The sequence below is a fragment of the Oncorhynchus tshawytscha genome, unplaced genomic scaffold (genome assembly GCF_018296145.1).
Source record: "Oncorhynchus tshawytscha isolate Ot180627B unplaced genomic scaffold, Otsh_v2.0 Un_contig_4446_pilon_pilon, whole genome shotgun sequence".
Classification (NCBI taxonomy): domain Eukaryota; kingdom Metazoa; phylum Chordata; class Actinopteri; order Salmoniformes; family Salmonidae; genus Oncorhynchus; species Oncorhynchus tshawytscha.
In genome coordinates this window covers 1-23,728 of record NW_024607339.1, presented here as the reverse complement: position 1 = coordinate 23,728, position 23,728 = coordinate 1, and the positions used below count along the sequence as shown (strand labels likewise).

The 23,728-nt window shown below is 42.5% G+C and overlaps 1 protein-coding gene and 1 long non-coding RNA gene across 2 annotated transcripts; both read right to left on the bottom strand.

Annotated features, from left to right (window-relative positions):
- Positions 1-8,482: 8,482 nt before the first annotated feature.
- Positions 8,483-23,613, bottom strand: LOC121842439 (ankyrin-3-like). Its single transcript, XM_042312428.1, has 5 exons — positions 23,356-23,613; positions 18,204-18,302; positions 13,930-14,028; positions 9,000-9,197; positions 8,483-8,635 (listed from the first exon to the last, which is right to left on the bottom strand). Exons 1-5 carry the CDS (start codon positions 23,596-23,598, stop codon positions 8,498-8,500), a joined length of 777 nt encoding a protein of 258 aa, XP_042168362.1. The 5' UTR covers positions 23,599-23,613; the 3' UTR covers positions 8,483-8,497.
- On the bottom strand, positions 14,950-15,715 carry LOC121842440. The gene is made up of 3 exons (XR_006081108.1): positions 15,649-15,715; positions 15,471-15,581; positions 14,950-15,349 (listed from the first exon to the last, which is right to left on the bottom strand). It is a non-coding gene; the product is annotated as an uncharacterized LOC121842440 (long non-coding RNA).
- Positions 23,614-23,728: the final 115 nt, after the last annotated feature.

Below are 23,728 nucleotides of genomic sequence, written 5' to 3'. Positions count from 1 at the left end.
TGTAGTGTTGTGTTGTATTGTAGTGTGTGTATTGTAGTGTTATTGTAGTGTTGTGTTGTAGTGTGGTATTGTAGTGTTGTATTGTAGTGTTGTATTGTAGTGTGTATTGTAGTGTGGTATTGTAGTGTTGTATTGTAGTGTTGTAGTGTGGTATTGTAGTGTTGTATTGTAGTGTTGTATTGTAGTGTTGTATTGTAGTGTTGTATTGTTGTATTGTAGTGTTGTATTGTAGTGTGGTATTGTAGTGTGTGTTGTAGTGTTGTATTGTAGTTTGTATTGTAGTGTTGTATTGTAGTGTTGTATTGTAGTGTTGTATTGTAGTGTTGTATTGTAGTGTGTATTGTAGTGTTGTAGTGTTGTATTGTGTGTTGTTTGTAGTGTTGTATTGTAGTGTTGTATTGTAGTGTTGTATTGTAGTGTTGTATTGTAGTGTTGTAGTGTTGTATGTAGTGTTCTATTGTAGTGTATTGTAGTTGTAGTGTTGTATTGTTGTTGTAGTGTGTAGTGTTGTATTGTAGTGTTGTATTGTAGTGTTGTATTGTAGTGTTGTAGTGTGTGTATTGTAGTGTTGTATTGTAGTGTTATTGTAGTGTTGTATTGTGTTGTATTGTAGTGTTGTATTGTATTGTAGTGTTGTATTGTAGTGTGGTATTGTAGTGTTGTATTGTAGTGTTGTAGTGTTGTAGTGTTGTATTGTAGTGTTGTATTGTAGTGTTGTATTTGTAGTGTTGTATTGTAGTGTGTGTGTTGTAGTGTGTTCAGTGTTGTAGTGTTGTATTGTAGTGTTGTAGTGTTGTATTGTGTGTGTATTGTAGTGTTGTATTGTAGTGTTGTATTGTAGTGTTGTAGTGTTGTATTGTAGTGTTGTATGTTGTAGTGTTGTATTGTAGTGTTGTAGTGTGTGTATTGTAGTGTTGTAGTGTTGTATTGTAGTGTTGTATTGTAGTGTTGTATTGTAGTGTTGTAGTGTATTGTAGTGTTGTAGTGTGTATTGTAGTGTTGTATTGTAGTGTTGTATTGTAGTGTAGTGTTGTATTGTAGTGTTGTAGTGTTGTATTGTGTGTATTGTGTGTTGTATTGTAGTGTTGTAGTGTTGTATTGTAGTGTTGTATTGTAGTGTTGTATTGTAGTGTTGTAGTGTTGTATTGTAGTGTTTGTATTGTGTGTATTGTAGTGTTGTATTTGTAGTGTTGTATTGTAGTGTTGTATTGTAGTGTTGTAGTGTGTTGTAGTGGTATTGTAGTGTTGTATTGTAGTGTTGTAGTGTGTTTGTAGTGTTGTATTGTAGTGTTGTATTGTAGTGTTGTGTAGTGTTGTAGTGTTGTAGTGTGTATTGTAGTGTTGTAGTGTGTATTGTAGTGTTGTAGTGTGTTGTAGTGTTGTATTGTAGTGTTGTAGAGTGCAGTTGTAGTGTTTCAGTGTTGTATTGTAGTGTTGTATTGTAGTGTTGTATTGTAGTGTTGTATTGTAGTGTTGTATTGTAGTGTTGTATTGTAGTGTTTCAGTGTTGTAGTGTTGTATTGTAGTGTTGTATTGTAGTGTTGTATTGTTGTGTTGTATTGTAGTGTTGTATTGTAGTGTTGTAGTGTGTATTGTAGTGTAGTGTTATTGTATTGTAGTGTTGTATTGTGTGTATTGTATTGTAGTGTTGTATTGTAGTGTTGTATTGTAGTGTTGTATTGTAGTGTTGTATTGTAGTGTTGTATTGTAGTGTTGTATTGTAGTGTTGTAGTGTTTCAGTGTTGTATTGTAGTGTTGTATTGTAGTGTTGTAGTGTTTCAGTGTTGTAGTGTTGTATTGTAGTGTTGTATTGTAGTTGTGTTGTAGTGTTGTAGTGTAGTGTTTCAGTGTTGTATTGTAGTGTTGTAGTGTTGTGTTGTAGTGTTTAGTGTTGTATTGTAGTGTTGTAGTGTTGTATTGTAGTGTTGTATTGTTGTGTTGTGTTGTATTGTAGTGTTGTAGTGTTTCAGTGTGGTATTGTAGTGTTGTATTGTAGTGTGTGTATTGTAGTGTTGTATTGTAGTGTTGTATTGTAGTGTTGTATTGTAGTGTTGTATTGTAGTGTTGTAGTGTTTCAGTGTTGTAGTGATTAGTGCTGTAGTGTTGTATTGTTAGTGTTGTATTGTAGTGTTTCTATTGTAGTGTTGTGATTGTAGTGTTGTAGTGTTTCAGTGTTGTAGTGTTATACAGTGTTGTAGTGTAGTGTTGTAGTGTTCAGTGTTGTAGTGTTGTATTGTAGTGTTTCAGTGTTGTAGTGTTGTATTGTAGTATGTGGTATTGTAGTGTTGTATTGTAGTGTTGTATTGTAGTGTTGTATTGTAGTGTTGTAGTGTTGTATTGTAGTGTTCTATTGTAGTGTTCTATTGTAGTGTTGTAGTGTGGTATTGTAGTGTTGTGTTGTAGTGTTCTATTGTAGTGTTGTATTGTAGTGTTGTATTGTAGTGTTGTATTGTAGTGTTGTAGTGTTGTATTGTATTGTAGTGTTGTATTGTAGTGTTGTATTGTAGTGTTGTATTGTAGTGTTGTATTGTAGTGTAGTGTTGTAGTGTTCTATTGTAGTGTGGTATTGTAGTGTTGTATTGTAGTGTTGTAGTGTTGTATTGTAGTGTTGTATTGTAGTGTAGTGTTGTAGTGTTGTATTGTAGTGTGGTATTGTAGTGTTGTATTGTAGTGTTGTAGTGTTGTATTGTAGTGTTGTATTGTAGTGTTGTATTGTAGTGTTGTATTGTAGTGTTGTAGTGTTGTATTGTAGTGTTGTATTGTAGTGTTGTAGTGTTGTATTGTAGTGTTGTATTGTAGTGTTGTAGTGTTGTATTGTAGTGTAGTGTTGTAGTGTTCTATTGTAGTGTGGTATTGTAGTGTTGTATTGTAGTGTTGTAGTGTTGTATTGTAGTGTTGTATTGTAGTGTTGTATTGTAGTGTTGTATTGTAGTGTTGTATTGTAGTGTTGTATTGTAGTGTTGTAGTGTTGTATTGTAGTGTTGTATTGTAGTGTTGTAGTGTTGTATTGTAGTGTTGTATTGTAGTGTTGTATTGTAGTGTTGTATTGTAGTGTTGTAGTGTTGTAGTGTTGTAGTGTTGTATTGTAGTGTTGTAGTGTTGTATTGTAGTGTTGTGTTGTAGTGTATTGTAGTGTTGTATTGTATTGTGTTGTATTGTAGTGTTGTAGTGTTGTATTGTAGTGTTGTATTGTAGTGTTGTAGTGTTGTATTGTAGTGTTGTATTGTAGTGTTGTAGTGTTGTATTGTAGTGTTGTATTGTAGTGTTGTATTGTAGTGTTGTATTGTAGTGTTGTATTGTAGTGTTGTAGTGTTGTATTGTAGTGTTGTATTGTAGTGTTGTAGTGTTCTATTGTAGTGTTGTGTTGTAGTGTTGTATTGTAGTGTTGTAGTGTTGTATTGTAGTGTTGTAGTGTTGTATTGTAGTGTTGTATTGTAGTGTTGTATTGTAGTGTTGTAGTGTTCTATTGTAGTGTTCTATTGTAGTGTTGTAGTGTTTCAGTGTTGTAGTGTGGTATTGTAGTGTGGTATTGTAGTGTTGTATTGTAGTGTTGTATTGTAGTGTTGTGTGTTGTATTGTAGTGTAGTGTTGGCGTGTTGTATTGTAGTGTAGTGTTGTAGTGTTGTAGTGTAGTGTTGTAGTGTTGTTTGTAGTGTGTAGTGTGGTATTGTAGTGTTGTATTGTAGTGTTGTAGTGTTGTAGTGTTGTAGTGTTGTATTGTAGTGTTGTATTGTAGTGTTGTATTGTAGTGTTGTAGTGTGGTATTGTAGTGTTGTATTGTAGTGTTGTAGTGTGGTATTGTAGTGTTGTATTGTAGTGTTGTAGTGTTGTATTGTAGTGTAGTGTTGTATTGTAGTGTTGTAGTGTGGTATTGTAGTGTTGTATTGTAGTGTTGTAGTGTTGTATTGTAGTGTTGTATTGTAGTGTTGTATTGTAGGGTTGTAGTGTAGTGTTGTAGTGTTTCAGTGTTGTATTGTAGTGTTGTAGAGTACAGTTGTAGTGTTTCAGTGTTGTAGTGTTGTAGTGTACTGTTGTAGTGTTGTAGAGTACAGCTGTAGTGTTTCAGTGTTGCATTGTACAGTGTTGTAGTGTAGTGTTGTAGTGTTTCAGTGTTGTATTGTAGTGTTGTAGAGTACAGTTGTAGTGTTTCAGTGTTGTAGTGTTGTATTGTAGTGTTGTAGTGTTTCAGTGTGGTATTGTAGTGTTGTATTGTAGTGTGGTATTGTAGTGTTGTATTGTAGTGTTGTATTGTAGTGTTGTATTGTAGTGTTGTATTGTAGTGTCGTAGTGTTTCAGTGTTGTAGTGATTCAGTGCTGTAGTGTTGTAGTGTTATAGTGTTGTATTGTAGTGTTTCTGTGTAGTAGTGATTCAGTGTTGTAGTGTTTCAGTGTTGTAGTGATTCAGTGTTGTAGTGTTTCAGTGTAGTAGTGATTCAGTGTTGTAGTGTTGTATTGTAGTGATTCAGTGTTGTAGTGTTGTATTGTAGTGTTGTATTGTAGTGTAGTGTTGTATTGTAGTGTTGTATTGTAGTGTGGTATTGTAGTGTGGTATTGTAGTGTGGTATTGTAGTGTGGTGTTGTAGTGTTGTAGTGTTGTATTGTAGTGTTGTAGTGTTGTATTGTAGTGTTGTATTGTAGTGTTGTATTGTAGTGTCGTAGTGTTTCAGTGTTGTAGTGATTCAGTGTAGTGTTGTAGTGTTGTATTGTAGTGTTGTAGTGTTGTATTGTAGTGTGGTATTGTAGTGTAGTGTTGTAGTGTTGTATTGTAGTGTTGTATTGTAGTGTTGTATTGTAGTGTTGTAGTGTTGTATTGTAGTGTTGTATTGTAGTGTTGTAGTGTTGTAGTGTTGTATTGTAGTGTTGTAGTGTTGTAGTGTTGTAGTGTTGTATTGTAGTGTTGTATTGTAGTGTGGTATTGTAGTGTTGTGTTGTAGTGTTGTAGTGTTGTATTGTAGTGTTGTATTGTAGTGTTGTATTGTAGTGTTGTAGTGTTGTATTGTAGTGTTGTATTGTAGTGTTGTATTGTAGTGTTGTAGTGTTGTATTGTAGTGTTGTAGTTGTAGTGTTGTATTGTAGTGTTGTTGTAGTGTTGTATTGTAGTGTTGTATTGTAGTGTATTGTAGTGTTGTAGTGTTGTATTGTGTTGTGTATTGTAGTGTTGTATTGTAGTGTAGTGTTGTAGTGTTGTAGTGTTATATTGTAGTGTTGTATTGTAGTGTTGTATTGTAGTGTTGTATGTAGTGTTGTATTGTAGTGTTTGTATTGTAGTGTTGTAGTGTTGTATTGTAGTGTTGTATTGTAGTGTTGTAGTGTTGTATTGTAGTGTTGTATTGTTGTGTTGTAGTGTTGTAGTGTTGTATTGTAGTGTTGTATTGTAGTGTTGTAGTGTTGTATTGTAGTGTTGTATTGTAGTGTTGTATTGTAGTGTTGTAGTGTAGTGTTGTAGTGTTTCAGTGTTGTATTGTAGTGTTGTATTCAGTGTTGTAGTGTTTCAGTGTTGTAGTGTTGTAGTGTACTGTTGTAGTGTTGTAGTGTAGTACAGTGTAGTGTTTCAGTGTTGCATTGTACAGTGTTGTAGTGTAGTGTTGTAGTGTTTCAGTGTTGTAGTGTTGTATTGTAGTGTTGTAGTGTACAGTTGTAGTGTTTCAGTGTTGTAGTGTTGTATTGTAGTGTTGTAGTGTTTAGTGTTCAGTATTGTAGTGTTGTGTTGTAGTGTTGTATTGTAGTGTTGTATTGTAGTGTTGTAGTGTGTAGTGTTGTATTGTAGTGTCGTAGTGTTTCAGTGTTGTAGTGATTCAGTGTGTAGTGTTGTAGTGTTATAGTGTTGTATTGTAGTGTTTCTGTGTAGTAGTGATTCAGTGTTGTAGTGATTCAGTGTTGTAGTGTTGTCAGTGTAGTAGTGATTCAGTGTTGTAGTGTTGTATTGTAGTGATTCAGTGTTGTAGTGTTGTATTGTAGTGTTGTATTGTAGTGTAGTGTTGTATTGTAGTGTTGTATTGTAGTGTGGTATTGTAGTGTTGTATTGTAGTGTAGTGTTGTAGTGTTGTATTGTAGTGTTGTAGTGTTGTATTGTAGTGTAGTGTTGTATTGTAGTGTTGTAGTGTGGTACTGTAGTGTCGTAGTGTTTCAGTGTTGTAGTGATTCAGTGTAGTGTTGTAGTGTTGTATTGTAGTGTTGTAGTGTTGTATTGTTCAGTGTTGGTATTGTAGTGTTCAGTGTTGTAGTGTTGTATTGTAGTGTTGTGTTGTAGTGTTGTATTGTAGTGTTGTATTGTAGTGTTGTAGTGTTGTATTGTAGTGTTGTATTGTAGTGTTGTAGTGTTGTAGTGTTGTATTGTAGTGTTGTATTGTAGTGTTGTAGTGTTGTAGTGTTGTAGTGTTGTATTGTAGTGTTGTATTGTAGTGTGGTATTGTAGTGTAGTGTTGTAGTGTTGTAGTGTTATATTGTAGTGTTGTATTGTAGTGTTGTATTGTAGTGTTGTAGTGTGTTGTAGTGTTGTATTGTAGTGTTGTATTGTAGTGTTGTATTGTAGTGTTGTAGTGTTGTATTGTAGTGTAGTGTTGTAGTGTTGTATTGCAGTGTTGTAGTGTTGTATTGTGGTGTTGTATTGTAGTGTTGTAGTGTTGTAGTGTTGTATTGTAGTGTTGTATTGTAGTGTGGTATTGTAGTGTAGTGTTGTAGTGTTGTAGTGTTATATTGTAGTGTTGTATTGTAGTGTTGTATTGTAGTGTTGTAGTGTTGTAGTGTTGTATTGTAGTGTTGTATTGTAGTGTTGTAGTGTTGTATTGTAGTGTAGTGTTGTAGTGTTGTATTGCAGTGTTGTAGTGTTGTATTGTGGTGTTGTATTGTAGTGTTGTATTGTTGTAGTGTTGTATTGTAGTGATTCAGTGCTGTAGTGTTGTAGTGTTTCAGTGTTGTAGTGTTTCTGTGTAGTAGTGATTCAGTGTTGTAGTGATTCAGTGTTATAGTGTTGTATTGTAGTGATTCAGTGTTGTAGTGTTTCAGTGTTGTAGTGTTTCAGTGTTGTAGTGTTTCAGTGTAGTAGTGATTCAGTGTTGTAGTGTTTCAGTGTAGTAGTGATTCAGTGTTGTAGTGATTCAGTGTTATAGTGTTGTATTGTAGTGTTTCTGTGTAGTAGTGATTCAGTGTTGTAGTGTTTCAGTGTTGTAGTGTTTCAGTGTAGTAGTGATTCAGTGTTGTAGTGTTGTATTGTAGTGATTCAGTGTTGTAGTGTTTCAGTGTTGTAGTGTTTCAGTGTTGTAGTGTTTCAGTGTAGTAGTGATTCAGTGTTGTAGTGTTTCAGTGTAGTAGTGATTCAGTGTTGTAGTGTTTCAGTGTTGTAGTGTTTCAGTGTAGTAGTGATTCAGTGTAGTAGTGTTTCAGTGTTGTAGTGTTTCAGTGTAGTAGTGATTCAGTGTAGTAGTGATTCAGTGTTGTAGTGTTTCAGTGTTGTAGTGTTTCAGTGTTGTAGTGATTCAGTGTAGTAGTGTTTCAGTGTTGTAGTGTTTCAGTGTAGTAGTGATTCAGTGTTGTAGTGTTGTAGTGTTTCAGTGTTGTAGTGTTTCAGTCTAGTAGTGTTTCAGTGTAGTAGTGTTTCAGTGTAGTAGTGATTCAGTGTAGTAGTGATTCAGTGTTATAGTGTTTCTGTGTTGTAGTGATTCAGTGTTGTAGTAAATCAGTGTTTCAGAATACCGTTGTAAAGTTTCAGCGTAGTACTGTAGTGTTGTAGAGTACTGTTGTAGTGTAGTAGTGAATTTAAAAAAAACATTTTTATTTAAACTTTATTTAACTAGGCAAGTCAGTTAAGAACAACTTCTTATTTACAATGAAGGCATTAGGAACAGTGGCCTCTCTCTCATCTCTCTGGTCCTTCTCCCTCATCTCTCTGGGGTCTCTCTCTCTCTCTCCCTCTCTTTGGTCTCTCTCTCTGGGTTTCTAGACCTTCTGGTCTCTCTCTCCTCTCTGGGTTTCTAGACCTTCTGGTCTCTCCTCTCTGGGTTTCTAGTCCTCCTGGTCTCTCCTCTCTGGGTTTCTAGTCCTCCTAGTCTCTCCTCTCTGGGTTTCTAGACCTTCTGGTCTCTCCTCTCTGGGTTTCTAGTCCTCCTAGTCTCTCCTCTCTGGGTTTCTAGTCCTCCTGGTCTCTCTCTGGGTTTCTAGACCTTCTGGTCTCTCTCTCTGGGTTTCTAGTCCCTCTGGTCCCTCTCTGGGTTTCTAGTCCCCCTGGGCTCTCTCTGGGTTTCTAGTCCCCCTGGTCTCTCCTCTCTGGGTTTCTAGTCCTCCTGGTCTCTCTCTGGGTTTCTAGACCTTCTGGTCTCTCTCTCTGGGTTTCTAGTCCCCCTGGTCTCTCTCTGGGTTTCTAGTCCTCCTGGTCTCTCTCTGGGTTTCTAGTCCCTCTGGTCCCTCTCTGGGTTTCTAGACCTTCTGCTCTCTCTGTTGTGTTTCTCAATGAGTGTTCTGCAGTGAGGTTTCAGGATGGACCAGCCGACCTACACGGCTGTCAGACCAGAGTTGAACATGTGTACGTGTGTGTGTGTACCTTAGTCTCTGGGTCAACAGTGGCCCCCTGGTTAACCAGCACCTCAGCTACGTTGACCTTGTCGTCCTGAGCTGCCAGGTGGAGAGGAGTCAGACCACTCTGAGAGGAGAGGACACAGGACAGGACATAACACATTAAAACACAGGACAGGACACAGGACAGGACATACCACATTAGAACACAGGACATACAACATTAGAACACAGGTTAGGACATAACACATTAGAACACAGGACAGGACATACCACATTAGGAACACAGGACAGAACACAGGACATGACATACCACATTAGAACACAGGACAGGACATACCACATTAGAACACAGGAACAGGACATACCACATTAGAACACAGGACAGGACATACCACATTAGAACACAGGACATACCACATTAGAACACATGACAGGACATACCACATTACAACTCAGGACAACCCTAACACCTGACCCCTAACCCCCACCTTGTTGCCCAAGCTGATGGTGGCTTCCCTGGCCAGTAGCAGGGTAACGATGTCTACGTTGCCCTCCTGAGAGGCCAGGTGCAGCGGTGTGATGCCCTGACGTGTCATAGCGTTGGTGTCGGCTCCGTACTCCAGCAGCGTCGTGGCAATCTCCATCTGGTTCTTCTTAGCCGCGATGTGGAGTGGAGTATAGCCATTCTACACCACAGACAGAACATATTACACCACAGAGGAGGGTACCCATTCTACACCACAGACAGAACATATTACACCACAGAGGAGGGTACCCATTCTACACCACAGACAGAACATATTACACCACAGAGGAGGGTACCCATTCTACACCACAGACAGAACATCATCTATCATCCAGGGAATATACAGTCATCTATCATCCAGGTAATATACAATCATCTATCATCCAGGTAATATACAGTCATCTATCATCCAGGTAATATACAGTCATCTATCATCCAGGTAATATACAGTCATCTATCATCCAGGTAATATACAGTCATCTATCATCCAGGTAATATACAGTCATCTATCATCCAGGTAATATACAGTCATCTATCATCCAGGTAATAGACAGTCATCTACCATCCAGGTAATATATCATCCAGGTAATATACAGTCAGTGAACAGTGGTTCTGCTGTTTCAGTTCAGTGAGTCGTGGTTCTGCTGTTTCAGATCAGTGAGTCGTGGTCCTGCTGTTTCAGATCAGTGGTGTGTTATTAGCCTGTGCTGTGTGTTATTGTTCCCTATGTGTTGTCTCAGCCTGTGCTGTGTGTTATTGTTACCTATGTGTTGTCTCAGCCTGTGCTGTGTGTTATTGTTACCACCTATGTGTTGTCTCAGCCTGTGCTGTGTGTTATTGTTCCCTATGTGTTGTCTCAGCCTGTGCTGTGTGTTATTGTTCCCTATGTGTTGTCTCAGCCTGTGCTGTGTGTTATTGTTCCCTATGTGTTGTCTCAGCCTGTGCTGTGTGTTATTGTTCCCTATGTGTTGTCTCAGCCTGTGCTGTGTGTTATTGTTCCCTATGTGTTGTCTCAGCCTGTGCTGTGTGTTATTGTTCCCTATGTGTTGTCTCAGCCTGTGCTGTGTGTTATTGTTCCCTATGTGTTGTCTCAGCCTGTGCTGTGTGTTATTGTTCCCTATGTGTTGTCTCAGCCTGTGCTGTGTTACTGTTCCCTATGTGTTGTCTCAGCCTGTGCTGTGTGTTCCCTATTGTTCTCATGTGCTGTGTGTTATTGTTCCCTATGTGTTGTCTCAGCCTGTGCTGTGTGTTATTGTTCCCTATGTGTTGTCTCAGCCTGTGCTGTGTGTTATTGTTCACATGTGTTGTCTCAGCCTGTGCTGTGTGTTATTGTTCCCTATGTGTTGTCTCAGCCTGTGCTGTGTGTTATTGTTCCCTATGTGTTGTCTCAGCCTGTGCTGTGTGTTATTGTTCCCTATGTGTTGTCTCAGCCTGTGCTGTGTGTTATTGTTCCCTATGTGTTGTCTCAGCCTGTGCTGTGTGTTATTGTTCACATGTTCGCCTGTGCTGTGTGTTTTGTGCGTTGTGTATTACGGGTCTCCTCCCATGTCGTTCTACCAGGTTTTCCCTCGCCCTTTTGTTTGGGTACATCCCAGTGTTTTGTATACGTATTTGTTTAGGGTGTGTTAAAAAACCCTATTATGTATTCCTGCACCTGCCTCCAAATCCTTTATACCAGCATGACAGATCCTGCTGTTTCAGATCAGAACATCATGGGAAGAACCTTCACCTGATGTTACCAGAACGTTCCCAGAACACATTTCGTCTGTTGTTTACATTTTAGTGAAATGTTCTGAGGACCTCCAAGACAAGGTCAAATGGAATATTATGTTAAACCTAAAACACTATGCTATGAAAGTCATAAAAACGGACAGGTCATTCTTACCACATTAAAGGAACCTTTATAGAACAGACGGAATGTGTTCTGGGAACATTCTTGGAAAATCAAGGGAACGTTTTTTTTCACCCTAAAAGAAACATTGTATAATCATCCTCACATTCTGATACTGGTGTGGTAGTGGTCTGATACTGGTGTGCTAGTGGTCTGAAACTGGTGTGGTAGTGGTCTGATACTGGTGTGCTAGTGGTCTGATACTGGTGTGCTAGTGGTCTGAAACTGGTGTGGTAGTGGTATGATACTGGTGCGGTCGTGGTCTGATACTGGTGTGGAAGTGGTCTGATACTGGTGTGGTAATGGTCTGATACTGGTGTGCTAGTGGTCTGAAACTGGTGTGGTAGTGGTATGATACTGGTGTGGTAGTGGTATGATACTGGTGTGGTAGTGGTCTGATACTGGTGTGGTAGTGGTCTGATACTGGTGTGGTATGTGTGGTCTGATACTGGTGTGGTAGTGGTCTGATGCTGGTGTGGTAGTGGTCTGATACTGGTGTGGTAGTGGTCTGGTCTGATACTGGTGTGGTAGTGGTCTGATACTGGTGTGGTTTTGTGGTCTGATACTGGTGTGGTAGTGGTCTGAAACTGGTGTGGTAGTGGTCTGATACTGGTGTGGTAGTGGTCTGATACTGGTGTGGTAGTGGTCTGATACTGGTGTGGTAGTGGTCTGATACTGGTGTGGTAGTGGTATGATACTGGTGTGGTAGTGGTCTGATACTGGTGTGGTAGGTCTGGTCTGATACTGGTGTGGTAGTGGTCTGATACTGGTGTGGTAGTGGTCTGATACTGGTGTGGTAGTGGTATGATACTGGTGTGGTAGTGGTCTGATACTGGTGTGGTAGTGGTCTGATGCTGGTGTGGTAGTGGTATGATACTGGTGTGGTAGTGGTCTGATACTGGTGTGGTAGTGGTCTGATACTGGTGTGGTAGTGGTCTGATACTGGTGTGGTAGTGGTCTGATACTGGTGTGGTAGTGGTCTGATACTGGTGTGGTAGTGGTCTGAAACTGGTGTGCTAGTGGTCTGATACTGGTGTGGTAGTGGTATGATACTGGTGTGGTAGTGGTCTGATACTGGTGTGGTAGTGGTCTGATACTGGTGTGGTAGTGGTCTGATACTGGTGTGGTAACGGTCTGATACTGGTGTGGTAGTGGTCTGATACTGGTGTGGTAGTGGTCTGATGCTGGTGTGGTAGTGGTCTGATACTGGTGTGGTAGTGGTCTGATACTGGTGTGGTAGTGGTCTGATACTGGTGTGGTAGTGGTCTGATACTGGTGTGGTAGTGGTCTGGTCTGATACTGGTGTGGTAATGGTCTGATGCTGGTGTGGTAGTGGTCTGATACTGGTGTGGTAGTGGTCTGATACTGGTGTGGTAGTGATGATACTGGTGTGGTAGTGGTCTGATACTGGTGTGGTAGTGATGTCTGATACTGGTGTGGTAGTGGTCTGATGCTGGTGTGGTAGTGGTCTGGTACAGGTGTGGTAGTGGTCTGGTCTGATACTGGTGTGGTATTGGTCTGATACTGGTGCGGTTTTGGGCTGGTCTGATACTGGTGCGGTAGTGGTCTGAAACTGGTGTGGTAGTGGTCTGATACTGGTGCGGTCGTGGTCTGATACTGGTGTGGTAGTGGTCTGATACTGGTGTGGTAGTGGTCTGGTCTGATACTGGTGTGGTAGTGGTATGATACTGGTGTGGTAGTGGTCTGATACTGGTGTGTTATTGGTCTGGTCTGATACTGGTGTGGTAGTGGTCTGATACCGGTGTGGTAGTGGTCTGATACTGGTGTGGTAGTGATGCGGTAGTGGTCTGATACTGGTGTGGTAGTGGTCTGATGCTGGTGTGGTAGTGGTCTGATGCTGGTGTGGTAGTGGTCTGGTACAGGTGTGGTAGTGGTCTGGTCTGATACTGGTGTGGTATTGGTCTGATACTGGTGCGGTTTTGGGCTGGTCTGATACTGGTGCGGTAGTGGTCTGAAACTGGTGTGGTAGTGGTCTGATACTGGTGCGGTCGTGGTCTGATACTGGTGTGGTAGTGGTCTGATACTGGTGTGGTAGTGGTCTGATACTGGTGTACTAGTTGTCTGATATTGGTGTGGTAGTGGTCTGATGCTGGTACGGTAGTGGTCTGATACTGCTGTGATAGTGGTCTGATACTGGTGTGGTAGTGGTCTGATACTGGTGCGGTAGTGGTCTGGTCTGATATTGGTGTGGTAGTGGTAGTGGTCTGGTCTGATACTGGTGTGGTAGTGGTCTGGTCTGATACTGGTGTGGTAGTGGTCTGATACTTGTGTGGTAGTGGTCTGATGCTGGTGTGGTAGTGGTCTGATACTGGTGTGGTAGTGGTCTGATGCTGGTGTGGTAGTGGTCTGATGCTGGTTTGGTAGTGGTCTGATACTGGTGCAGTAGTGGTCTGATACTGGTGGGATAGTGGTCTGATACTGGTGTGGTAGTGGTCTGATACTGGTGTGCTAGTGGTCTGATACTGGTGTGGTAGTGGTCTGATGCTGGTTTGGTTGTGTTCTGGTCTGATACTGATGTGGTAGTGGTCTGGTCTGATACTGGTGTGGTAGTGGTCTGATACTGGTGTGGTAGTGGTCTGATGCTGGTGTGGTAGTGGTCTGATACTGGTGTCGTAGTGGTCTGATACTGGTGTGGTAGTGGTGGCAGGAAGTGGCATAGCGGTTAAGAGCATTGGGCCAGTGACCGAAAAGTTTCTGGTTGGAATTCCTGAGCAGACCAGATGAAACATCTGTTGATTTTTTATGTTATTTAACATTTATTTAACCAGGCAAGTCAGTTAAGAACAAATTATTATTTACAATGACGGCCTACCCCGGCCTCCCCTATCCCGGATGACACTGGGCCAATTGTGTGCCGCCCTATGGGACTCCCGATCATGTCCGGGAGCCCATCATGTGCCTTTGTGCAACCCTAACGGATCCTGTAAGTGGCTCTGGATAAGAGCGTCTGCTGTGGTGTAAATGTGTAAGTGATACCTACCTTGGCAGCAGCGTGCGGTGAAGCTCCCTGGTCCAGCAGCAGCAGAGCCACTTTCTGGTTGTCATAGTGAGCAGCTACATGTAGGGGAGTTAGACCACTCTATAGAAACGGCATACACAGCTGCATTAGTGTTGGACTGAAGGTGGAGGCACTTAGCCCAACACAGTGGAAGGATGACAAACTGGGATCTGAAGTGGTTGAAATATAAATCAGTTAGAACAATTCCAATACTGTCTTTGTCCGTTGAATAAAGACATGTTCAGTCTCGGACCAAGATATCCCTCTAGTGGTGTGGGTGCTATGCTTTGGCAACGTGGGTGGGGTTATATCCTTCCTGTTTGGCCCTGTCCGGGGGTATCATCGGATGGGGCCACAGTGTCTCCTGACCCCTCCTGTCTCAGCCTCCAGTATTTATGCTGCAGTAGTTTATGTGTCGGGGGGCTAGGGTCAGTCTGTTATATCTGGAGTACTTCTCCTGTCTTATCCGGTGTCCTGTGTGAATTTAAGTATGCTCTCTCTAATTCTCTCTTTCTTTCTCTCTCTCGGAGGACCTGAGCCCTAGGACCATGCCTCAGGACTACCTGGCATGATGACTCCTTGCTGTACCCAGTCCACCTGGCCGTGCTGCTGCTGTAGTTTCAACTGTTCTGCCTGCGGCTATGGAACCCTGACCTGTTCACCGGACGTGCTACCTGTCCCAGACCTGCTGTTTTCAACTCTCTAGAAACAGCAGGAGCGGTAGAGATACTCTTAGTGATCGGCTATGAAAAGCCAACTGACATTTACTCCTGAGGTGCTGACTTGTTGCACCCTCGACAACTACTGTGATTATTATTATTTGACCATGCTGGTCATTTATGAACATTTTAACATCTTGGCCATGTTCTGTTATAATCTCCACCCGGCACAGCCAGAAGAGGACTGGCCACCCCTCATAGCCTGGTTCCTCTCTAGGTTTCGTCCTAGGTTTTGGCCTTTCTAGGGAGTTTTTCCTAGCCACCGTGCTTCTACACCTGCATTGCTTGCTGTTTGGGGTTTTAGGCTGGGTTTCTGTACAGCACTTTGAGATATCAGCTGATCTAAGAAGGGCTTTATAAATACATTTGATTTGATGTTAGATTGATCAGAGTGTTTCAGGATCATAACAGGGGCTTCTCTCTCTAGAGCAGGGGTGTCAAACACATGTTGGGGAAACAAACTCAATCTACTTCTAAATGACTCAAACCAAATCCAACCTCAATCTACTTCTAAATGACTCAAACCAAATCCAACCTCAATCTACTTCTAAATGACTCAAACCAAATCCAACCTCAATCTACTTCTAAATGACTCAAACCAAATCCAACCTCAATCTACTTCTAAATGACTCAAACCAAATCCAACCTCAATCTACTTCTAAATGACTCAAACCAAATCCAACCTCAATCTACTTCTAAATGACTCAAACCAAATCTCAACCTCAATCACTACTTCTAAATGACTCAAACCAAATCCAACCTCAATCTACTTTTCTTCTAAATGACTCAAACCAAATATCCAACCTCAATCTACTTCTAAATGACTCAAACCAAATCCAACCTCAATCTACTTCTAAATGACTCAAACCAAATCCAACCTCAATCTACTTCTAAATGACTCAAACCAAATCCAACCTCAATCTACTTCTAAATGAGTCAAACCAAATAACCTCAATCTAAAATGACTCAAACCAAATCCAACCTCAATCTACTTCTAAATGACTCAAACCAAATCCAACCTCAATCTACTTCTAAATGACTCAAACCAAATCCAACCTCAATCTACTTCTAAATGATTCAACCCCCCAAGGGTAGGCAACAACATCTCCTCCCCGTATACATGATAATGGACCTTCATTCATACAGTTTCTTCATCCAGCTAATAATCAAATGATAGGCAGCAATACCAACAACGACGAGACGGCTTCAAGAGTCGTAGTGGGAGGACCACACAACATAGTGGAGAGGGTAGCAAGTTTTAAGTTCCTCGGCATACATCACAGACAAACTGAATTGGTCCACTCACACAGACAGCATCGTGAGGAAGGCGCAGCAGCAACCTCAGGAGGCTGAAGAAATTCGGCTCACCAAAAGCACTCACAAACTTCTACAGATGCACAATCGAAGCCTGGTATGGCAACTGCACCGCCCTCAACCGTAAGGCTCTCCAGAGGGTAGTGAGGTCTGCACAACGCATCACCGGGGGCAAACTACCAGGACACCTACAACCCGATGCTACAGGAAGGCCATCATCAAGGACATCAACCACCCGAGCCACTGCCTGTTCACCCCGCTGTCATCCAGAAGGCCGGTGCATCAAAGCTGGGACCGGACCAAAACAGCTTCAACCATCAGACTGTTAAACAGCCACCACTAACATTGAGTGGCTACTGCCAACACACTGTCAATGACACTGACTCTACTCCAGCCACTTTAATCATGGGAATTGATGGGAAATTATGTAAATATATCACTAGCCACTTTAAACAATGCTACCTTATATAATGTTACCACCCTACATTGTTCATCTCATATGCATACGTTGATACTGTACTCTATATCATCGACTGCATCCTTATGTAATACATGTATCACTAGCCACTTTAACTATGCCACTTGGTTTACATACTTATCTCATATGTATATACTGTCACTGTATCTTGCCTATGCTGCTCTGTACCATCACTCATTCATATATCCTTATGTACATATTCTTTATCCCCTTACACTGTGTATAAGACAGTAGGTTTTTTTGGAATTGTTAGTTAGATTACTTGCTCGTTATTACTGCATTGTCGGAACTAGAAGCACAAGCATTTCGCTACACTCGCATTAACATCTGCTAACCATGTGTATGTGACAAATAAAATTTGATTTGATTTGATTTGATTTGATTTGAGTCGTAGTGGGAGGTGAGAGGACCACACAACATATCATCGCGTAGCTCCAAGCCGGAGTCGTAGTGGGAGGACCACACAACATATCATCGCGTAGCTCCAAGCCGGAGTCGTAGTGGGAGGACCACACAACATATCATCGCGTAGCTCCAAGCCGGAGTCGTAGTGGGAGGACCACACAAAATATCATTGTGTAGCTCCAAGCCGGAGTCGTAGTGGGAGGTGGGAGGACCACACAACATATCATTGCGTAGCTCCAAGCCGGAATCGTAGTGAGAGGACCACACAACATATCATCGCGTAGCTCCAAGCCGGAGTCGTAGTGGGAGGACCATACAACATATCATCACGTAGCTCATCGTAGTGGGAGGACCACGCAACATATCATCGCGTAGCTCCAAGCCAGAGTCGTAGTGAGAGGACCACACAACATATCATCGCGTAGCTCCAAGCTGTAGTCGTAGTGGGAGGACCACACAACATATCATCGCGTAGCTCCAAGCCGGAGTCGTAGTGGGAGGTGGGAGGACCACACAACATATCACCGCGTAGCTCCAAGCCGGAGTCATAGTGAGAGGACCACACAACATATCATCGCGTAGCTCCAAGCCGGAGTCGTAGTGGGAGGTGGGAGGACCACACAACATATCATCTCGTAGCTCCAAGCCGGAGTCGTAGTGAGAGGACCACACAACATATCATTGCGTAGCTCCAAGCTGGAGTCGAGTGGGAGGACCACACAGCATATCATCGCATAGCTCCAAGCTGGAGTCGTAGTGGGAGGACCACACAACATATCATCGCGTAGCTCCAAGCCGGAGTCGTAGTGGGAGGACCACACAACGTATCATCGCGTAGCTCCAAGCTGGAGTCGTAGTGGGAGGACCACACAACATATCATCGCGTAGCTCCAAGCCAGAGTCGTAGTGGGAGGACCACACAACATATCATCGCGTAGCTCCAAGCTGGAGTTGTAGTGGGAGGACCACACAACATATCATCGCGTAGCTCCAAGCCGGAGTCGTAGTGGGAGGACCACACAACATATCATCTCGTAGCTCCAAGCCGGAGTCGTAGTGGGAGGACCACACAACATAATCAATATTTGCACACAAAAGGCGTTTTCACCGCCATTTCTCAAATAACACATTTTACCAACAAATTAAAAAGGTTGGATGGAAACCTGGTTAGTAGCACTGCAAGAATACTGATGTGTAGTTACATTATAATGAACCAATATGAGAATAACTCATATGACATCAGTGAGAACTATCTGTGCTGTACGTTACTATTACTATCAGTGAGATGCACTACTGACTACCAGACTAGCTCATCCCTGTTTCCATGGTGACTACGGTACCTTCCCAGCTGCATCGGGCGCAGTGTGTCTCTGCAGCAGAAGGTTGGCCACTTCCATCTTCCCATACTTAGCTGCAACATGGAGGGGAGTGAAGCCTTTCTGGAAGAGGGGAGGAGAGGAGAGAGGAAAGGAGAGGAGAGGAGGAGAGAGGAGGAAAGGAGAGGAGGAGGTGATGAAAGGAAAGGAGAGGAGAGGAGGAGGTGATGAAAGGAGAGAGGAGACAGGGAGGAGATGATGGAGATGAGAGGAGTACAGAGAGGAGAGAGGAAAGGAGATGAGAGAAGAGAGGAGAGGAGTAGACAGCAATGAGCCACAACAACACTCACAGCATCACATCATAGATTATTACATGTTAGTCATTTAGCAGAAGCTCTTATCCAGAGCACCTTACAGTTAGTGCTTTCATCATCAGATAGCTAGGCGGGACAACCACATATCACAGTAGTTAGTATATTCAGATAGCTAGGTGGGACAACCACATATCACAGTAGTTAGTATATTCAGATAGCTAGGTGGGACAACCACATATCACAGTAATTAGTATATTCAGATAGCTAGGTGGGACAACCACATATCACAGTAGTTAGTATATTCAGATAGCTAGGTGGGACAACCACATATCACAGTAGTAGGTGTATTCAGATAGCTAGGTGGGACAACCACATATCACAGTAGTTAGTATATTCATCTTCAGATAGCTAGGTGGGAGGGGGGGCTGAGTGGGAGAGAAGAGCTTGGACTGGGCTGAGTGGGAGAGAAGAGCTTGGACTGGGCTGAGCGGGAGAGAAGAGCTTGGACTGGGCTGAGCGGGAGAGAAGAGCTTGGACTGGACTGACTGGGCTGAGTGGGAGCTACCCTCCCGTAGGGGTGGGATGGCACAAGTGGAGAACCCAGCCAACAGTGAGTTGCAGTAATCTGTTGCAACAGATTCCTCTGTTGTGAAGCAAGGCAGTGAAACATCAACCGGTTACACCACTAACTTCAACCCTAACTGCTGATACCATTCTCTCTAACCCCAGATCAACCATTCATACCACTAACCCTAACCAGTACTAACCCTAACTGTTGATACCACTAACCCTAACCAGTACTAACCCTAACCATTAATACCACTAACCCTAACCAGTACTAACCCTAACTGTTGATACCACTCTCTCTAACCCCAGATCAACCATTCATCACACTAACCCTAACCAGTACTAACCCTAACCATTAATACCACTAACCCTAACTGCTGATACCACTCTCTCTAACCCCAGATCAACCATTCATACCACTAACCCTAACCAGTACTAACCCTAACTGCTGATACCACTCTCTCTAACCCCAGATCAACCATTCATACCACTAACCCTAACCAGTACTAACCCTAACCATTCATACCACTAACCCTAACCAGTACTAACCCTAACTGCTGATATCAAATCAAATCAAATTTATTTATATAGCCCTTCGTACATCAGCTGATATCTCACAGTGCTGTACAGAAACCCAGCCTAAAACCCCAAACAGCAAGCAATGCAGGTGTAGAAGCACGGTGGCAAGGAAAAACTCCCTAGAAAGGCCAAAACCTAGGAAGAAACCGAGAGAGAAACCAGGCTATGTGGGGTGGCCAGTCCTCTTCTGGCTGTGCCGGGTGGAGATTATAACAGAACATGGCCAAGATACCATTCTCTCTAACCCCAGATGAACCATTCATCACACCAACCCTAACCTTAACTAACCCTAACTGCTGATACCATTCTCTCTAACCCCAGATGAACCATTAATCACACCAACCCTAACCTTAACTAACCCTAACTGCTGATACCATTCTCTCTAACCCCAGATGAACCATTAATCACACCAACCCTAACCTTAACTAACCCTAACTGCTGATACCACTATCTCTAAGCCCAGATGAACCATTCATCACACCAACCCTAACCTTAACTAACCCTAACTGCTGATACCACTATCTCTAAGCCCAGATGAACCATTCATCACACCAACCCTAACTAACCCTAACTGCTGATACCATTCTCTCTAAGCCCAGATGAACCATTCAAATCAAATCAAATTTTATTTGTCACATACACATGGTTAGCAGATGTTAATGCGAGTGTAGCGAAATGCTTGTGCTTCTAGTTCCGACAATGCAGTAATAACGAACAAGTAATCTAACTAACAATTCCAAATAACTACTGTCTTATACACAGTGTAAGGGGATAAAGAATATGTACATAAGGATATATGAATGAGTGATGGTACAGAGCAGCATAGGCAAGATACAGTAGATGATATTGAGTACAGTATATACATATGAGATGAGTATGTAAACCAAGTGGCATAGTTAAAGTGGCTAGTGATACATGTATTACATAAGGATGCAGTCGATGATATAGAGTACAGTATCTACGTATGCATATGAGATGAATAATGTAGGGTAAGTAACATTATATAAGGTAGCATTGTTTAAAGTGGCTAGTGATATATTTACATCATTTCCAATCAATTCCCATTATTAAAGTGGCTGGAGTAGAGTCAGTGTCATTGACAGTGTGTTGGCAGTAGCCACTCAATGTTAGTGGTGGCTGTTTAACAGTCTGATGGCCTTGAGATAGAAGCTGTTTTTCAGTCTCTCGGTCCCAGCTTTGATGCACCTGTACTGACCTCGCCTTCTGGATGACAGTGGGGTGAACAGGCAGTGGCTCGGGTGGTTGATGTCCTTGATGATCTTTATGGCCTTCCTGTAGCATCGGGTGGTGTAGGTGTCCTGGAGGGCAGGTAGTTTGCCCCCGGTGATGCGTTGTGCAGACCTCACTACCCTCTGGAGAGCCTTACGGTTGAGGGCGGTGCAGTTGCCATACCAGGCGGTGATACAGCCCGCCAGGATGCTCTCGATTGTGCATCTGTAGAAGTTTGTGAGTGCTTTTGGTGACAAGCCGAATTTCTTCAGCCTCCTGAGGTTGAAGAGGCGCTGCTGCGCCTTCCTCACGATGCTGTCTGTGTGAGTGGACCAATTCAGTTTGTCTGTGATGTGTATGCCGAGGAACTTAAAACTTGCTACCCTCTCCACTACTGTTCCATCGATGTGGATGGGGGGTGTTCCCTCTGCTGTTTCCTGAAGTCCACAATCATCTCCTTAGTTTTGTTGACGTTGAGTGTGAGGTTATTTTCCTGACACCACACTCCGAGGGCCCTCACCTCCTCCCTGTAGGCCGTCTCGTCGTTGTTGGTAATCAAGCCTACCACTGTTGTGTCGTCCGCAAACTTGATGATTGAGTTGGAGGCGTGCGTGGCCACGCAGTCGTGGGTGAACAGGGAGTACAGGAGAGGGCTCAGAACGCACCCTTGTGGGGCCCCAGTGTTGAGGATCAGCGGGGAGGAGATGTTGTTGCCTACCCTCACCACCTGGGGGCGGCCCGTCAGGAAGTCCAGTACCCAGTTGCACATCACACTAACCCTAAACTTAACTAACACTAACTGCTGATACCATTATCTCTAAGCCCACATGAACCATTCATCACACCAACCCTAACCTTAACTAACCCTAACTGCTGATACCATTCTCTCTAACCCCAGATGAACCATTCAATAACCCCAACCTTTATTAGGCCTACCCTTTCATACTACTAACTGTTGATACCACTCACTGTACCCATAGAGGTCAAGCAGCATGATAATATAAGCAAAACAAAGACCACTTTGCTTTAATGCTAACTATAAATGCAGCATCACCATTCACTATGTGACCTCTGCCAGCAGCCAGCCTGCTGCTAATGGAACGATACAGATGCTGTGGTGTATGATGTCACGCTACCTGCTAGCCATGGAAACACTCTGAATCAATCAGCAGACTACTGCAGTGGAACTAGCTAAAACTCTAGCCCTCCTCCAGTGGAACTATAGTTATAACTCTAACCCTCCTCCAGTGGAACTATAGTTATAACTCTAACCCTCCTCCAGTGGAACTATAGTTATAACTCTAACCCTCCTCCAGTGGAACTATAGTTATAACTCTAACCCTCCTCCAGTGGAACTATAGTTATAACTCTAACCCTCCTCCAGTGGAACTATAGTTATAACTCTAACCCTCCTCCAGTGGAACTATAGTTATAACTCTAACCCTCCTCCAGTGGAACTATAGTTATAACTCTAACCCTCCTTCAGTGGAACTAGTTATAACTCTAACCCTCCTCCAGTGGAACTATAGTTATAACTCTAACCCTCCTCCAGTGGAACTATAGTTACAACTCTAACCCTCCTCCAGTGGAACTATAGTTATAACTCTAACCCTCCTCCAGTGGAACTATAGTTACAACTCTAACCCTCCTCCAGTGGAACTATAGTTATAACTCTAACCCTCCTCCAGTGGAACTATAGTTATAACGCTAACCCTCCTCCAGTGGAACTATAGTTATAACTCTAACCCTCCTCCAGTGGAACTATAGTTATAACTCTAACCCTCCTCCAGGGAACTATAGTTATAACTCTAACCCTCCTCCAGTGGAACTATAGTTATAACTCTAACCCTCCTCCAGTGGAACTATAGTTATAACTCTAACCCTCCTCCAGTGGAACTATAGTTATAACTCTAACCCTCCTCCAGGGAACTATAGTTATAACTCTAACCCTCCTCCAGGGAACTATAGTTATAACTCTAACCCTCCTCCAGTGGAACTATAGTTATAACTCTAACCCTCTTCCAGTGGAACTAGTTATAACTCTAACCCTCCTCCAGTGGAACTATAGTTATAACTCTAACCCTCCTACAGTGGAACTATAGTTATAACTCTAACCCTCCTCCAGTGGAACTATAGTTATAACTCTAACCCTCCTCCAGTGGAACTATAGTTATAACTCTAACCCTCCTCCAGTGGAACTATAGTTACAACTCTAACCCTCCTCCAGTGGAACTATAGTTATAACTCTAACCCTCCTCCAGTGGAACTATAGTTATAACTCTAACCCTCCTCCAGTGGAACTAGTTATAACTCTGTGTGTAGGGTGTAGTGTGTAGGGTATAGTGTGTAGTGCAAAGTGTAAAGTAGTGTCAAGGAGGACTGAGGTGATGTCTCTGTGTCCCTCTCTAATCGGGTTAGTAGTGTGTAGGGTTAGTAGTGTGTAGGGTGAAGTGTGTAGAGTGAAGTGTGTTGGGTGTAGTGTGTACCTTGGTAGTGATGTCTGGAGAAGCCCCCTGGTCAAGGAGGACCGAGGAGACGTCTCTGTGTCCCTCTTTGGCAGCCAGGTGTAGGGGGGTGTAGCCAGAGGTGGTAGTGGCGTCAGGACACGCCCCATTCTGCAGCAGATACAGCACGATGTCAGGCTTCCCCAGACGACTGGAGATGTGGAGCGGGGTCTGGTTGTCCTGGAGCCGGGACAGAGGGTTAGAGGACAGACAGGAGACAAACATGAGCAAAGACACTTCAACAGACCACCAAAAAACATTTTTCTTAAGCTTAACTGTGACAACAAGTCAAAGTATATATAGTAATCCAACTGTAAATACTCCACATGGCTAAGAATACCTCATTTTAATATAA